Here is a 16,676-nt window from a genome sequence, read left to right on the forward strand (position 1 = left end):
GTGTTAACTGCTACCTTCAAGTGGCCATAGAAAAGACAATAGATATCAATAATAAAATACATATATATATATATATATATATATATGCACACGCAACAAATTCTATAATTCTGGGCATGTGCATATTTATTATGTATTATTTAGATTGTCTGTGTGTTATTCGAAACATTCAGTTTTTTTTTTTAGCCTGTTTAGTTTTAAGCCACGCATTTTGCCAACATATTTATTTACTAAACGGTTTTTTAATTCATTTTTAATATGATTTTTATATACATTATTTAATATCAAACATTTCGAATCGCAAATTAACTAAAAATTATTAAATCGCGATCGCTGCTTATCAAAGCTCAAACGTTAAGGCGTTATATATCATTGTTAATGTATCTGCATCCATTTTGAAAATATTGATGTAAATTATAAATATATATATATATATGTGTATATATATTTGTATATCGAGTACCATATGTATATGATGCAGATAAAGAGTAGTGAGAGTTATATTAAATATATATGTATGTTGTAAATAAAAGTATCTCGTTTTTAATACCATATCAGTCACGATTTGCCAGCGAGATGAAATATCAATTGATTCCATTTTTTTTTCGTCACATTTATCTGCCCTTCTCGTTGTTTAATTACATCTCCGACTGTACATCTTCAATATTTTCTTTGTGCTGTTCATTTTCCTGAGCATTATCGTCAAGCATCTTCTCCTCCACGGCATCCATCTTACATAGACGACTGGCCAACGGTAGCGATTTCAAGGAGGCTTCCAGGCGCTCCATCCGCTCCAGCAAATGGGCCAGGCGTCGATGATAATCATCCAACGTGCGTAGCTCAACCTTAAAAACGTTTTCTTGACCTATATCCATAGTTATAGCTTCCTCGAGATGTTTTTTTTTTGAGGATTATAATAAAAATTTAATGTATTTATTGCAATTTTGAAATAGCCAGAGTGTGTCGATTCCTTAGTATTACTTTTCAATCGAATACTATTTTCTCAAAGCTGATGCGATGCCAAGCTTGAAGCGTTTGTTCCTTTTTTCCATTTTGGTCTATAAATTGATTTTTGATTTTTCCATTCGTATTGTTTTCCATTCACCATTTAAAGAAAATGAACTACATGCTTAAATCAAAGAAAACATTTCTCAACATTTATGATTTATATTCGCATTTATAAATGTAATGAATATAGTTCATTATTTAAATATATATATTACATACTTTCAGTAATGCAATTACATGATATCATTTTAAATATACATATAAATATAGCTTTATATATACATTATTATGCCTATTATCATAACAGCTATTAATAAATTATTACAAGTTATTCAAAAAATCTTCAAGAGCGTCAAACTTCATAAGCCGGATCTTCTTAAAAAGCAATTAACATAATTATTTATTAAAATTAAAATCTCAATAACGTGTTTATTAAAAAAAACGAAAGTGTTTCCCTTCCTCAAATTTAATGATGCGAAGCAAACCGTGCTCCGCACCAACGACTACCCAGTTTCGTGCGGGCTCATTCCAATTCCAACGTACACTATTCAAGCGCATTAGGTTCAACAAATCAAAGCTGGGTCGTCGCTTTAGGTTAATGTACGTTGACTTCTTGTCATTGGGCACATTTTTGAGTGGCTTCAGGATCAGTCCATAGTCTCGCTTAAACTGTTCCGGGCTAATTGTGTTCGACTCTGGAGCATCGCTCAGCAGGCACGGCTCCGTTGAGCAAACAGTGCGACAATTTGTGGTTCGCTTTTGTAGCATCATTTCCAGATTGAATTGATTACATTGTAAAAAGGCGACATCGCCGTTATCCGTTATGGCAACCAATGTCAACTGTTCCCAATTAAAATGCATTCCACGTGGACTGCTCAACACCACATCCAGCGTCGAATGGCTAAAAGAAATGCCCGATGGATTTAGCGCAAGCAAGCGCGGAAATTCTAAAGATCGAACCAGAAATGTTTAGTATATAGATGGATGCAAGCACGGAAAACTTTGCGAGAACTTACGCGACTTATACACCTCGGTGCAACCAACGGCCAATGCCTCCCACAAAGGAGACCAGTTGAGGCCGCCCATAAACATATTGCATACGGTATCGCCCGAAATTGGCAACGGCTGCGACCAGTTGGCTATGTCATAGACCCACAGTTTGCGCATATTGGTGCCTATGGCTAGCCAACGTGCTCCGTTCGTGTCATAATGCAGCTCCAAATCTTTATATAGCATAGGGAGTACGTAAGGCAAGAATATATACTGCAGTTTCACAAGTACTTACTATATATGTTTCGCTCGCCGAAATAAAAGAAATGTGCGGGTAGAAAATGTCGTTGATTATTTCGCTCAACGCAATTGAGTCCCTGCTCATCGGAGATATCATAAAAGGCAACATTACCGCTGGCATAGCCACTTACAAGCAAATTATGACCAGAGCTCTTAATATTAACCAGACAAATTAAATAAATGTAACACACATCGATTAGATTATCATATTTAGTTTTGAGTAGCGTTAAGATTACTCACCTCAGACCAGCATATTTTAGTGCACGCATCCTGCAAAGGATTATCTATGTCCAAGATAAGCTTAAGCATCGGCTGCAGTACAATAACATCATCTATTTCCTTTCTATCAGCCTGTTCGGTGTCGTTATTTACATGCAAGGGCAGCGCGTAAATGACTGCGCCCGTCAAACCTCCCACGGCCAGAAGAGCCAATCGGTTAATAGACTCATCGTAGCCACCGCTGGCCATAAATGCCAGGCTATGCACAGGTCCATCTGGCACACATATGCCATAATGCAGTCGCGTCTGCAGTGTCCACGCGCTATCGTCGCCAGCTGGCGGCGTTTTGCATTCAATCAGTAATAGCAAGGCATTCTCCGGTTTGTCCTTGAATTGACGGGAATAGCCGAGCACCTTGTTGCGCTGCGAGCACAACAAATACTGCGTCTCAACCGTCGAAGGCAATGGCACCCACGCCAGCTCCTTAACAGCGTTGCCCAGATACAATATATATTCGTCTGTAATGGAATTAAAATTAATTAAATTATTTAATGATAACAACATTGTTTGTTACTTACGCTCTTTACTGACGCCCTCCATGGGCTTCAACTGCATCCAGCCATCATCATCCACTTTGTCATAGGCATAGCGCATGGATGTGGAATCCTTCGAAGGCAGCAACTGCCTTGCATCGGCAGCTGAAAGCTTCTCATAGCGGGGCACAAGATGCGGATATAAAATGCCTTTGGCATAATTTGTTTCGGTGCTATTAAAATGAAAATTTTACAAGATTAAATCAAATGCATAAAAATGCCCACATAAATTTATTATTATTAAATTCTTGCCCTATAAACAAAAACCTTGTCTGGCAGCAAACACGCTGCACTCAGGTGTTAAATTAACCTTCCCTAAAGCTCGCAACTATCTAATCAAAGGTATTCAAAATAATCACAAAAGTTGATATAGAATTTGATTACGGCGAGAAAAGGAAATTGTGCCTTAAGCTGTGCATATATTATGTCTTATACGGACAGACGGACATGGCAACAATTTATTAAGTGGACAAAAATGTCGAAACGTTTTAAGATTTAAGACTTACAAATGGTTCCAGCGATTCTTCATCACTTTTTTAACGTTTATACGTCCGTATACTGCAAGTTGAATTGGAATTTATATTTAACTAACTTTTCATTAATTTGCATATTTAACTAACTCACAAGTCTTTTGGGCTGGTTTGTGTTCTTTTTTGGTAGACGATCTAGCAGGACCTCCATCGGTTTGACTGGAATCCGCACCATCCGATTCGACTTCGTCGGATGAATCTTTTTGTGCGCCCAAATCGTAATCAGATGCATCTCCATCAAAACCTTTAGGGTTTTCCGTTTCATCGACGCCGAGTTCTTTTGTCTGCGCTGCAATCTTCTCCAGCTTTGTTTCGGCTCTATAGAGATTCATTTAACATATGATTATTTCTTTTCAGATATCTTTTAAGTATGCTTAGCTTACTTCAGCGTGGACTTGCGTTTAGTTCGACCCGCATTACTGTAAACTGGAGCGCTATTTTCTATTTCTGCATCTGCTGCTGCTTGCGCTGCCTGATCCTCCTCGGTTAGCGTCCGCCGTCGCTTGGGGCAGGTGCGAACGTGAGACGGATAGGATAGCTTGGTATAGCTACCTTTGCAGTTTTCGCACACCGTGCGCTCCTTGATGCCACAGCCCTCCAGGTGCAACATCATGCCCAGGGCGGAGGTCAGACTACGACGACACAGACGACAGTTCAAACGCTTGCTGCCCGCATCCAAATAGGTTTTCATCATTTTCAATACAAAGCTGCGCGTGAGCAACTGAAAGAAATTCCTATTGTTAATAAATAATTCATTCTATTCAATTAAAAAATAATACACACCGGAGCTGGTTCTTCAATAAGCCAGCCGACGCCGTAATGCTCGCCGAGATGCGACCGCCAGTCAGCCTTCTCGCAGCGCACAAGGCACAAGCCACATTGTAGTTCGCCCTCGCCAGCGTTATCCTCGCGCAGCTCCTCCCCGCTGACCAATTGCTGACGGCTGCGTGTGAGCAGCAGACGATGGTAAAAATCGTTTGTCTGCCGGCAGGATTCAGAGATATTCTCATTGTCTGCTGTTGGAATATCTTTGGTCTTGCGGCCGCGACGCTTGGCGTCCGGCGTGGATGCAGCCACCGGTGGCATGCTGCAATCTGCGGAAGAGTCCAACGGATTCGCACTCTCTGAAAGCGATGTATTCGTGGTGTCAGCTATTACGGCTGATTTACGCGGACGACCTCGTTTTTTCTTGACAATAATTGGTTCCTTCATCCCAGTCTCCTCGGGCGTAGCTCCATTTGAAACATTCTGTTCTTTTGCACATTCTGTAGAAGGATCCTCATTCGCTGGCGCTGAGCCTTTTACCTTTACTTTCCATTTCGAGTCCGTCTTTTTTTTTGCTTCTTTCACTTTCGCACTGGCGGTTCGAGGTCGTTTTGCCTTTTGCTGCGATTCCGGTTCCTGCATTGCAGCCTTTTTCTTGGACGCTGTTTTCTTTAAAGTATCCTCTTCGACTATCTCCATTGGTTCAGCGTCTTCCGGATTCACTGCGCCAGCATCTGTATGTATTGATGCTGTCTGCGTGTTGTTAACAACAGATTCAGTCTTTGTTTTTTTGGCCGACAATTCCATGTCCGGCTGGGGCTGCTCTTCCACCTCATCATAATCAGGCGAAGCATCATCACTTATGTCCGTTTCCTTCTCCTCCGAGTGCTTGAATCGCTTACAGCTCGAGGCCCCATTATCGAAACCATGAAACATGTCGCCATCGTCATCACTAGTACTGGAAGTCTTCACTCGATGTTGGCTCTCCGGGATGAGCGGTCTCTTCCTTGGCACCAGTGGTTCCACTTTCTTGGACTCGGCTGCCGTTGCCTGTGTTTGGGCTGCCTTCGCAGATCTCTTGGTGCTCAGCACCGGTCTTGTCTTCACCAGTTTCTTTCTGGGCAATTTGGCTGTCTCCTCCGACTTGACCTCTTTCCCTTGGCTGGGCTGCGGCGGTACCACTTTCTCTGCTGCCAACTGAGTAACCAGATTTTGTATCCCCAAAGCGTCTGCAAATGTCCTGTTCATGGGTTCTAGTCTCTCATCGTTTTGCGCGCTGCTTCGAAAAGGCAATTGCGGCTTACCCTGCGGCGGTGCCGGCTCCCGTTTGACGGCATCAAAAAGGCTCACAATTGCTGGAGTGTGTTCCTCATTCTGGTTGTCCTCGGGCTTTAAAGGGTTCTGTTTGTGCTTCGGCAACTTGGGCGGATGATAGAGCTGGGTTAGGTCTCTTTCCTTTGCGAGATTCATTTGCGACGAATTCATAACAATTTTATTTCCGTCTGCAGCTTCTTCGGCTATCACACTTTCTGTTTTATTTGAGATCACAATTTTATCAGCTTTTATGCTTTCCACATCTTCCACATCTTTTACATTTTTCTCGATCTTTTTAGCTGTATCCAGATCTTCAGTCGCTAGATTTATCTCTGCTAATTGTTCGGCTGCCTCATGCTGGGATTGTTCCTTATTGCCTGTCGCTTTCGGAGCGGTTTCTTTGTCAGCCGGAGTTTCCCTCGTCACTTTAGCAATGTCGGATGAGATTTTCGTGTCTGGCACCTGGAATGGTTCTTCAGCAACCTTTGTGGCTATGTTCGTCTCGTTCGGCTTCGGAGCACTTGCTTTCTTGTTGCGCTGCACCAAATTGACTTTGCCCCTTTTGGGCTTATAAGGCACTGGCTTAACGGGTTGGGGTTTCTCCTTTGCGCACTCCGCTTCAACCGTGCAAACGGGCGCTATATCCTTGGTCTCATCAGGGGTGGGTGATGTTTCTACCAAACTTGTGACCGTTGACAATGGAGTCTTCCTCTTTGTATTGGTATACACATGTTTGGGAGCTGTTACCTTTAACGGTTGGAACTTGGATATGCTTGTACTTTCTGCATCTTTATCATCGACAACTGGACTTTCCGTCTCTTCCGGACGTGCGCTGCTTTGCAATTTGATGGCATTGGGACTAATACACAAGACATTCGGCTTGTTGCCGCCATTCACATTCAATGTGGCATGCAATATATCCATATCCTGCATTTGCAATATCTTGCCAATGGGCAGGTAGTCCTCGGGTCTAACCGAAACTGGAGCTGGATTTGAGCTGTGGCTGCTGCCAAACTTGGCATTCATGCTCAGCTCCTCGGCGGACAGCTCCAAATAGTTATTGGGATCGGCATCCTTTTTGGCAGTCAACTGTTCTATGAAATCCACGGCGGACAGTTCATCGCTTTCCGGCTCTGCTTTAACTTCCACAGATGATGATGTTGATGATGTCGGCTTTCCTCTAGATGTGGTTGCGGTCAACGAGACGTGGTTATTGCCTGCTTCGTCAGCTGATGCCATCATCGGACTTGGGCAAGATTTTACAATTGGAGTTATCAATGATGAAGGCGGGATTGTTGTTTTTGATGGTATCGCCGAGGAGGAGGTGGAGGTGGAGGCGACTTGACTTATCGTTGTGCTGCAAATCTTTGTTCTTGTGGACGGTGATGGAGTTGTAATTAGGCTGGGAGCTAGCCCAGTGCCCATTGCTGGCACCGGTATTATGGCTGGAATGTCAGTGCTTGGCTGCTTCTGTTGCTGCACATGCTGCATTGCTTGCTTCCGCACCTCCTTGGCCAACTGGGCAAGCTCTTCACGTGGCACTTTCAGCTTGTTGACATTCAGTATCATTTTTTTGACCGGTGCACTGCTACCCTGTAATTTTCCCAGAATATCTTTGGCTTTTTCCATGGGCTCTTTCAAATTGTCTGCATTTCTGGTCTCATTGGGCGTAGTGGGCACAATGGTTAGCGCAGAGGGTGGCACTGCAGCGGATTGGCCGTTGGGCAGCCGCAGAGCTCTCAAATCGATCTTCTCATTGGGAGCCAACACCTTGTTCTCCAGAACAATCAGCGGCGGCGGAGATTTCGCCAATGGTGCAGATGCTGCAGTTGCTGCTGCTGCTGGTGGTGCTTGTGCTTGTGCTTGTGCTCGTACTGGTGATGATCCTGCGCGTGGCGCAGGTGGTGTTGATCTTGACTCCTGTTGCCTCTTTTGTTGCTGAGGTTTAATGCTTCCACAAGTTGCTCGCTGCTTGGGCAACTGATTGACCAGATTGAGCAACAGGGCCGGCTTGGCACGCGCCGTCAAGTCGGCCTTGGCTATGGGCATAGTAAAACCTCCAGATGCTGCTCCTGAGCGTACTCCACTAATCTCAGTGCTTGGCGCTGTTGTTGTCGTGTCTGTTGGCTGTTGATGCATTTGAGATTGTGCGGATTTGTTCATTATTTTGTTTTTAATAAGCGCTTTAATATGCGACGATGGCTCAGTCGCGGACGCTGGGCTATTATTCCTGACAGATTTTGAAGCTGTAGTTGAATTGAAAAATGCATATTAATACTTAAGTTTTATACAAATATATTTCAAAATCGAATTAATTATATATGAACAACACTAACAAGAAGTGATAAATCGCTTTAGAAAAATGTTTTTTTTTTATAAAATTAATAAAATAAAATATCCCGCTATGTGAATTGAACCCTGGCCCCCAAGTCTAAGTCTCAATATTCATACATCCTACCACGCACATTATCATGCTACACCACAGAAAGAACCCAAACAACCCTGTCAATTATAATACTTGAACAAATTTTGCAGGGTTAGGGCTCAAAAAAAATATAATGCCCTACACCAGGGTGTAATTGCGTTAATATTTAACCATCTGAGATATGCTGAGCATTGCTGGATGCAAATAACCAGCAATAGAGGTTTAAAAATAAAATAAAAAATCGTAGTTAAAATTTCTATTTGTATAGACCGGATTTACTCAGTAAAATAAAAAAATTGTCGCTCGGGTCCCGTCACGAACTCGGACCGAACACCGATTGACAACTTTAAAATACAGCGCGCACTTACGCATCAGCGCTACAGAACGTCACAGATGTGTAATGGCCAATACACATACATAATAACATTATTATTTAAAACAGCCAAATAAAAATTCCCCCCCTACACACTTTTTTCTTCTTTACGTACAATCAAATTTAATTCAGTTAATGTAATTACCAGTCTGATGCTCGCGTTGCGGCTGCTTTTGTGAATGCATAGCAGGCGTTGTCGCATTTGGCTGCGCTGCTGCAGCGGAGGTGGCAGATGTTGGTGCCAAGGCAGTCGTTGCTGATGCAATATTTTTGGCTGCATTCATATTTTGTTTACTCAATGCCTCTGCCAGTTTCATATGCAGGCCAACCTGCTTTAATTTGTTAAAATCCAATGGTATTTTATTGATAATACGTTTGGGCGATGGTCCCGCATTGCGCGACGGCGGCTGCGAGGCAGACATCGGTATCTTGTTATTTTTTGGTTGATTCTGCCTGGCATTGGCCATTGCTGGTGTTTTAAAACAATGCTTTTCCGCTTCTTCCATTTCAATTAAAGCTTAGTCGGGTGTATCCAATTACGCAGCGAATTGTCGTAAACTACAAATTTACATTACAATTTATTTTCGCAGCGCATTTCAGACTGCAAACAGGATTCAAATGAAACACGAACTAGATATTATATACTTGGATTCTACCAATTTATTACTCTCACTTATTAAGTGCTAATAATTGGCCGAACTTTTAATTAATTTAAACTTTTATATGCAAAAAATGGGAAACATGTGCAACTCCTAACACTGACCAGAGTGACCGTTTCTTGAAAGCAGCAATATCCAGAATTAATTAAATTATCGATACATCGAGTAAGCAACTTATTTTTGTGTGACGATTAACTGCCTTAAAAACTATTTGCCACAGTTCATTGCCAAATCGAAAGTTTTATATAACAAAGTATAATTGCAACCATTTACATTATTAGTTGATTTGGTTATTAGTGTTCAGTATAATTTACAGTAAATATCGGTATTAACTATAATCGATAGTGTCGTTTGTCAAATACAGCCTGACAACCCTGTGTAGCGAAAATACAGCGTTTGCTTTTCATGTAAAAAGTTGATCTAGTTAAATTAACTAAAAACATGGATTTCCAGAATCGCGCCGGTGGCAAAACCGGTAGCGGTGGCGTCGCCTCCTGGTCAGAGACAAATCGCGAGCGAAAAGAACGTCTGCGACAGCTAGCGCTCGAAACCATCGATCTAAACAAGGATCCGTATTTTATGAAAAACCATCTTGGCTCCTATGAGTGCAAACTGTGCCTGACTCTCCACAATAACGAAGGGAGCTACTTGGCGCACACGCAGGGCAAAAAGCATCAGGAGAATTTGGCCCGTCGTGCTGCCAAAGAGGCCAAAGATGCGCCCTCTTCGCTTCTAGCGCCCGAGAAACCGCGCGTGGAGCCCAAGAAGTTTGTGAAAATCGGCCGTCCCGGCTACCGTGTGACAAAACAGCGTGAACCCACCAATGGTCAGCAGTCGCTGCTGTTCCAGATCGACTATCCAGAGATAAGTGACGGCATTGTGCCGCGCCATCGCTTCATGTCCGCCTATGAGCAAAAGATTGAGCCGCCAGATCGCAAGTGGCAGTATCTGCTCTTTGCGGCCGAACCGTATGAGACAATTGGCTTTAAGGTGCCGTCGCGGGAAGTGGAAAAAACTGAGGGCAAGTTCTGGACGCACTGGAATCGAGATACCAAGCAATTCTTTTTGCAGTTTGCGTTCAAATTTGAGCCAAAGATATTGCCACCGCCGCCGCCGAATCTGCATCGCGCCTTGGGACCGCCAGCCGGCTTTCCCATGCCGGGACCACCACGTCCGACCATGCATCCCATGTTCAATGGCGTGCCGCCACCACCACCCATGTAACCTAACTTTTCTAATAGTCACAATAAAAACCATACTTTACAGTAAAGATATTCAACATATTTCTCGGCGGGATTCAAATTAACGCGTGACAGTCTTAAAAAATTCTTCCCATTACCTAAAATCCATTGACAGTCATGGCAAGCTTCAAATGCAGGAACTCATCTCAAATCCCATGCGACCTGTAGATGTCTTTGTTGCCTCGAAAATACATCAATCTAAAGGAGCATCTGCATGAGCAGAACCAGGATGAGGATTGGAATTTAAAGGGGAACAGAATCAGGTAAGTGCAATACACTAATATCTCCAAGGGAATCGTTGACAGGTTGCATATTAACTAAAATCTTAGTAGTCTATAAATCAATAAAAGAACACAAATAGAATTTCTATTATTTCTTTGCTTAAGAACTTGAAAAAATATTACATACTTAATTATAATTGTGTAGTTATTTTGTGTGATTTCTTTAGTTTTCTGTTTTGTTTTGTTTTTTTTTTTGTAAAGTTTTATCTACAAACTTTTATGCGTAAAAATTAAATTAATTTAAAACTAATGACGTACATAGTTATCTTAGGCAATATACAAAACTTATCAATATATGAATATATAGCTAAAGGCGCAACGTGTCGTTGTAGGCTTCGATTCGCTTTACATCATCAGCATAATTATAATTTTTCGCGTTTCTTAAAATTGCGCTTCGATTGCAAACGATTGATTATGTCCGAGACATGAGGCTTGTGATCAAAGATCTTCATCAACTGATTTTGGGCCTCGTTGATGCCGTCGGTGATAATCTTGCTACGTTGTATGTTGCCCTGTGAAAAAGACGTTTTAGTTAGTTATGCGCATATGTATCCATATCGATTTTTTGACTCACCTTTAAAAGCTCACTAATTCGCTCAATTTCACCGAGTTTGTCTTTGTCCTTTTCGAGTACCTTCAACATGGTTTCTAGTTGGCTTAAGCTAACCATTTCCGAATCATTCTGTAAATTTGTATACATGTATAAGGCAACTCTCTCAAAAAAAAATTGCTTGCCCTTACCAAATCCTCCATTTGCGAGCGCAAATGATGAATCTTCCAGCCGCTAATTTTCTTCTGAACATTTGGTTGATTGGCCAAATCAATGACTGTGGCGCGTCGCTCATCGCGCGGCTTTACGTCCGTGTATCGATGGAAATGATTGTTTGCCAGCTTGTGCGTCGGCTTGTATGTCTGCATGATGGACAAGAATCGTGTGTTATTATCATGAAACAGTTTAGACAGACGCCCATCTGTTGTCGTAACTCACATTGAGCAGCGCACAATTACGCGGACGTCGCAGCACAAAGTCCACAGGATTTGCGTTCTCCTTGTTGCCAGCCACAGCCGGCGTACCGCTGCCAGCCACACGATGATTATTCACATCGCCAGCGCTGGCATTGGGCGTGGTGGCTGCGCTGCCAGCGGCCGTTACCAGCAGGCCGCCATTGTTGTGTTGTTGCTGCTGCTGCTGCTGCTGCATAAAAGTCGAGGCTGCCTCTTGCGTGGTGCTGCTGCTGAGACTGCTTACGCTGCCCATTGGCGGTGGCAGGGACAGTGATAACGATGCCTGGCTTTGATTGGAGTGCTGGCTATCGTTGCTATGGGTTTTAGAATGTAAAGCAAACGTTTCGTTTAACATATTTAGATATGGTAAAATATTCACAACTCACGTGGAGCGTCGCGGTTTCTTGCGTGCCAAGCCGTAATCGGAATTGCTGCCACTTCCGCCGGTGCCATTCATGCGCGCCTGCTGCAATTGGCTTGCCGTCAATGTAGTTGCTTGTGTTGTTACCAGATGCGATGCCTGTTGCTGTGACACATCCACAAAGGCGCTAGCAACGCCGCTGCTACGTGCGCCCAGCGTTTGATGCGTTTGCGGTAGCGATGACTGATGAGATGAGTATAGCTGGACAGCATACGCCGGATTAGGTTGAGACGAGTTCGAATTGATTGAAAAAAGAATAGTTTACCTCGTTTATGGGATTAAAGTGTGTGGCATTGTCGCGCCCTGCAGTTCCAGCAGGTTCGTCGCCAATTCGGTTAATGGACAGATTGCTGTCCTGCATTTGCTGATCCACGCCGGGCGAAGAGTTCGCCGAGACTGTGGTGGAACCATCAGAAGAAGCCGGCGACTCGGCACGCACATTTCGTGTGCTCACAATGCTACCCGCTGTTGTCGACATGGACGCTGTGGACGCCGAGGATGTACCAGCTGCTGCTGCTGCCGCTGCGGCGGCGGCGGCGGAACTGACACGCTCACGTTCCTTCTTGGCCAGCGCCTCAACAGTTAGGGCTGAGCTGACCGCCGTTGTGGTCGGCGGTTGCGTCGCTGGCGTCACTGTGACTGGCTGTAAATTAAATGCCGAGCCACCAGCTAGATTCACCGCAGTCACATTACCCACCGATGCGGAGGCGTTGCTATTGCTGCTCATGGATAGCAGCGTAGGCGCCAAATTCTTGACACCACGTATGGGCGAGCCTTCGGCATCGCGTTTGCGCATAAAACTCGACACGAGTGTATTTGCCGCGACCGGCACCGGCACCGGCATGGGCAATGCACTAACTGTGGCGCCGCCGCCGGTCGTTGTTGGCACGGCGCCGGTTGTCACCTTGACGGATGTGTGCAGCGGTATGACCATGTGCTGAGGTGGTCCACCAGCCGCATGTGCAGCACCCGCCGGTATGATGAGCTGCTGATGTCCAATGGTGCGATTGCCACCTGCCGCTGCCGACGATGGCAGCACCGTAAATGTGGCTGTGGATCCGCCGCCGGTTCCCACTTGCTGTGCATGGCTGGCAAAGGGCAGCGAGGAAACGGAAAGGCTGCTGCCGCCACTGCTGCTCACCAATTGGGCCTGTGCCTGGGCTTGTGCGTGAGCCTGGCCGTGCGTATGGGTGCTCTGGGTGACCGTCGTGGTGGTCAGCGAGAGCACCCCCGTCGAGGCCGGCATGGACTCATAGTAGATGGCCGAGCTGCCCGGCGGCAAAAAGGATGTGCCCGCCGAGGATGTAGACACAGTAGTGCCCGCTGTCGCTGACACGCTAACGCCACTGCCTCCGCCGCTGCGCTGCTGTATGAACACGTTGGTCGATGTGCCCGTGGGTGTCAGGCCGCTGCTGGTTGCCACATCCACTCCGGATGACTGTGTCATCATCATTTTGCCCACAGTTATGCCGCTGGCATTCTTGATGGGCGTCAGTGTGCCCGTCAAAATGTTGCTTGCGGGTCCGCCACGTCCGCCAATGGTCAAAGGCAGCACCGTGGCGCCGCCGGCAGCGGCCACAGCTGCTGAGCTGCCACCCGACACGGAGCTGGGCGTGCCGCTGGCCGATACACTCGGCACCGCCTGTATGCTGGCCACGCCCTGCGGCGCCATTGTGGGCCCACCAGCACCGCCTGCCGTCGACAGTTTGCCAATCGGATTCAACTGCGTAATGGTCAGCGAGGGCTGCACCTTGGCGGTCATTGTAACCGGCGGTCGAATGCCTGCAAAGAAACCCAAACAAAAATTATTATGTATATTATTATTATTATTATTAACAAGAGCCAGCCATAGCATACTTCTATAAAAAAGATATTCGCAGAGAATATTTAGCTACATTTATGCGTATCTCTACAAACACATACATAAAACCTTGCCATGAGCTGTCAATTGCAAACTGTTTACGTTCAACAAGGTTTACACGAAGCTATTGAATCATGATAAGAAATCTATCGATTAATTGAGCTGCTGTCATGAAACAAATTTCCAAACTTTCATGGTTTCTCTTGCAAGAACTCCACAAATAAATATTAAATTTAAAAAAATATATTTAAATATTTGAGGTCTCTTTGTAAGTATATAGTATATAGGCACACTTACCCATTTTGGCCGCCGCGCTGGTGCTCATGAGGAAGGGCTGCAGCATGACATTCGGCGCCAGACGCGTGGTGGAGCCAATGATTTGGTGAGCGCCGCCAGTTGCCGGCTGCTGCAGCTGAATGATTCGTGTGGTTGGCAAATTTGCGGCAGTCAGAGCAACGGGCGCCACGTTTGTTCCTGCGCCAGTGCCACCAGGACCGCGACCAGCCACTGTGACGCCACCGGAGACGCTCACTGGCGTGGGCGGAGCAACGTTGGAGTTAAGCTGCGGTATGCTGGGCGCTCGAATGCTAATGCTTGTCGTGTTCAGTTTGGTGGCCGGAAAGCTTTTGCCCAACGGTATGGGACGCACCTGACGTGGCGTCACGGTGGTGCCGCCCGGTGTTGTGGCTGTGCCGCCAGCGACGCTCGTCGCACTGCCGATAGGCGTGGCAACGGCGAAGCGAGGATTGAACTGCTGATTTGACATCGTGTTGGGCGAGCCGGCAGCTGACACATTTGAGGAATAGACAAGCGTCGCCTGGTGCTGGCGCGGTGGCAGAACGGTTGCCACATAAGCCTGAGGTATGCCCGTGGGTCCGGATTGCTGCGGCGGCATCGGCTGTGCCGCAGAAACGGTAAGAGCTGAAAGAAGCAACATTTGTTATTGGCCATAAGGAACTGTTAGTTGATTCTGTGCTCACATGTTGGCGTCTGAACAGGTGTGGCTGTTGTGGAAACGTTGGCACTGCTCACGCCCGCTGATGTGGTAATGATGCGTTGCCTGGGCTGATGTATAGCACGTATGAGTTGCACCTGCCCGGTGTTACTCTGCATCCAGGCCGCCGTAGCGGGGCTATTGGCCGACGAGATGACCGTCGAGGGCTGCGAGGTGCGCACAAAATTACCCGTGCTACTGAGCCCCGTGGGCGCCGGACTAACGCTGGCCGTCGATGTCGCACGCAGCGGCGTGACCAGTCGTTGGGCGCCCGTCACACCCACGCCGCTCATCTGTGTGGCCGTGACGCTGGCACGCGGCAAATAGGTGGCCTGTGTAACTGGCCGTGTCACCGTGATGGATGCATTCGAGACGCTGCGAGCCGGTGTCGCCGGTATGGCTGTGATTTGTGTTCGGCCCGTGGCTGTGACATTCTCCAGCTGCTTGATCATGGGCATGACGACGCGCACCTGGGTCGACTGGCCGCCGGCGCCAATGGCTCGTATAGAGGCGGCAGTGGTGGCCTGGCCAGTGTTCAAAGCAATGGGTGTGCCGCTGAGCGATGTCTGCACAGTGTTCCCGCCGGTGGCCACTTTAATGGTGCCGCCGCTAATGATGGGCGTTCCGGTTATAGAAATGCCGCCGTCGGCCTTCACGTGCGTTATCTTGGCGGCAACTGTGGAATGTGCTGCTGGTGGCAAATGAGGTAATGAGTATCTGTTTATGGCGCCACGCAAGTGTACGTGCGATTGTGTGGGTGATACCATTGCATTTTGTTTTGTTGTGTTGGATATCAAGTGCATTGTATTTGGATGGGGATGAGTGCGTATCTTAACGGCTTTTAATGTGGCTGTATTTTAGAAAATAAAAAAATAGGAATGGAACAACACTTTTCTAGCTCATATTAATTGGCAACGCCACGAAAAATACTAGCTGGCATCGCTACAACGGATTCACAATAACAACAAAACATACACATTCACACACACACACAGCCATATGCTACGAATGTGTGGGAAAAGAAAATTGTAACAAACACTGCGCGCGTATGCGACCATAAAAGAGAACTAACAAGTACACTGGCACAAGCACACACACACACACACATACACGTGCAGTTGCAAAGCACAAAAATGTTATGTATACACACTATGCCAACACATATATGTATTTATATATACCTATGTGAGTATACATTATAGATATCGCATCAAATACATACCAGGCGCCGTTGTCGTAGCTGTACCTCCAGCGCTGCCACCCACCGCACCGCCTGCTCCACCTTCACTTGACGCGCTCATGCTTTCCAAAAACGCAGTAAATTTGTTGATAAAAATACTGTAAAAATACCCATCAAAACTAATTTAATATTCGTCTTTATACTGTTGCGTTTTTTCTTATCAAACCACTGTTCTACATACTTATATATGTATACAATTGCATACGTTTGTATGTATAAATGTGTAGAGCTTTTAAATGCACAAGCATTCAAATTGTACATTAAATTGAATTTATCAATACTGTTTTTTCTCAAATTTATTTACCTTGCGTTTTTTCTAATATTTGTGTACGCTGTGTACAAAATAAGACTTTTCACTACTTATTGTGTACCCTTCTGTTTATTTTAATAATGGTAATGCTCCTTCTTAGAGACGTATGCATATCGCATCTTGCTTATCGATATTATAAATGAAACG

The 16,676-nt window shown here is 45.4% G+C and overlaps 3 protein-coding genes across 5 annotated transcripts; 1 reads left to right on the plus strand and 2 right to left on the minus strand.

Annotated features, from left to right (window-relative positions):
- Nucleotides 1-835: 835 nt before the first annotated feature.
- Nucleotides 836-9,290, minus strand: LOC6622148 (ankyrin-2). Its single transcript, XM_015174953.3, has 10 exons — nucleotides 8,663-9,290; nucleotides 4,424-7,965; nucleotides 4,024-4,361; nucleotides 3,735-3,958; nucleotides 3,617-3,668; nucleotides 3,096-3,283; nucleotides 2,539-3,035; nucleotides 2,294-2,450; nucleotides 2,025-2,231; nucleotides 836-1,955 (listed from the first exon to the last, which is right to left on the minus strand). Exons 1-10 carry the CDS (start codon nucleotides 9,021-9,023, stop codon nucleotides 1,441-1,443), a joined length of 6,081 nt encoding a protein of 2,026 aa, XP_015030439.1. The 5' UTR covers nucleotides 9,024-9,290; the 3' UTR covers nucleotides 836-1,440.
- Nucleotides 9,291-9,531: 241 nt separating this feature from the next.
- Sf3a2 (splicing factor 3a subunit 2) lies at nucleotides 9,532-10,446 on the plus strand. The gene has a single exon (XM_002048426.3). The coding sequence runs from the start codon at nucleotides 9,618-9,620 to the stop codon at nucleotides 10,398-10,400; it is 783 nt and encodes a 260-aa protein (XP_002048462.1). The 5' UTR covers nucleotides 9,532-9,617; the 3' UTR covers nucleotides 10,401-10,446.
- Nucleotides 10,447-10,775: 329 nt separating this feature from the next.
- Sap130 (Sin3A-associated protein 130) lies at nucleotides 10,776-16,653 on the minus strand. 3 transcript variants are annotated; one of them, XM_002048427.4, is made up of 10 exons: nucleotides 16,524-16,653; nucleotides 16,202-16,317; nucleotides 14,966-15,667; nucleotides 14,283-14,906; nucleotides 12,390-13,906; nucleotides 12,090-12,325; nucleotides 11,687-12,017; nucleotides 11,440-11,610; nucleotides 11,273-11,380; nucleotides 10,776-11,210 (listed from the first exon to the last, which is right to left on the minus strand). In XM_002048427.4, exons 2-10 carry the CDS (start codon nucleotides 16,278-16,280, stop codon nucleotides 11,061-11,063), a joined length of 3,918 nt encoding a protein of 1,305 aa, XP_002048463.1. In that variant the 5' UTR covers nucleotides 16,281-16,317; nucleotides 16,524-16,653; the 3' UTR covers nucleotides 10,776-11,060. The 3 variants fall into 3 exon arrangements, with proteins under 3 accessions (XP_002048463.1, XP_015030437.1, XP_015030438.1); XM_015174951.3 differs by having other exon boundaries at nucleotides 14,966-15,670; XM_015174952.3 differs by having other exon boundaries at nucleotides 14,966-15,829.
- Between the last annotated feature and the right edge of the window lie 23 nt (nucleotides 16,654-16,676).

The sequence above is a fragment of the Drosophila virilis genome, chromosome 3 (assembly GCF_030788295.1).
Source record: "Drosophila virilis strain 15010-1051.87 chromosome 3, Dvir_AGI_RSII-ME, whole genome shotgun sequence".
NCBI classification, from domain to species: domain Eukaryota; kingdom Metazoa; phylum Arthropoda; class Insecta; order Diptera; family Drosophilidae; genus Drosophila; species Drosophila virilis.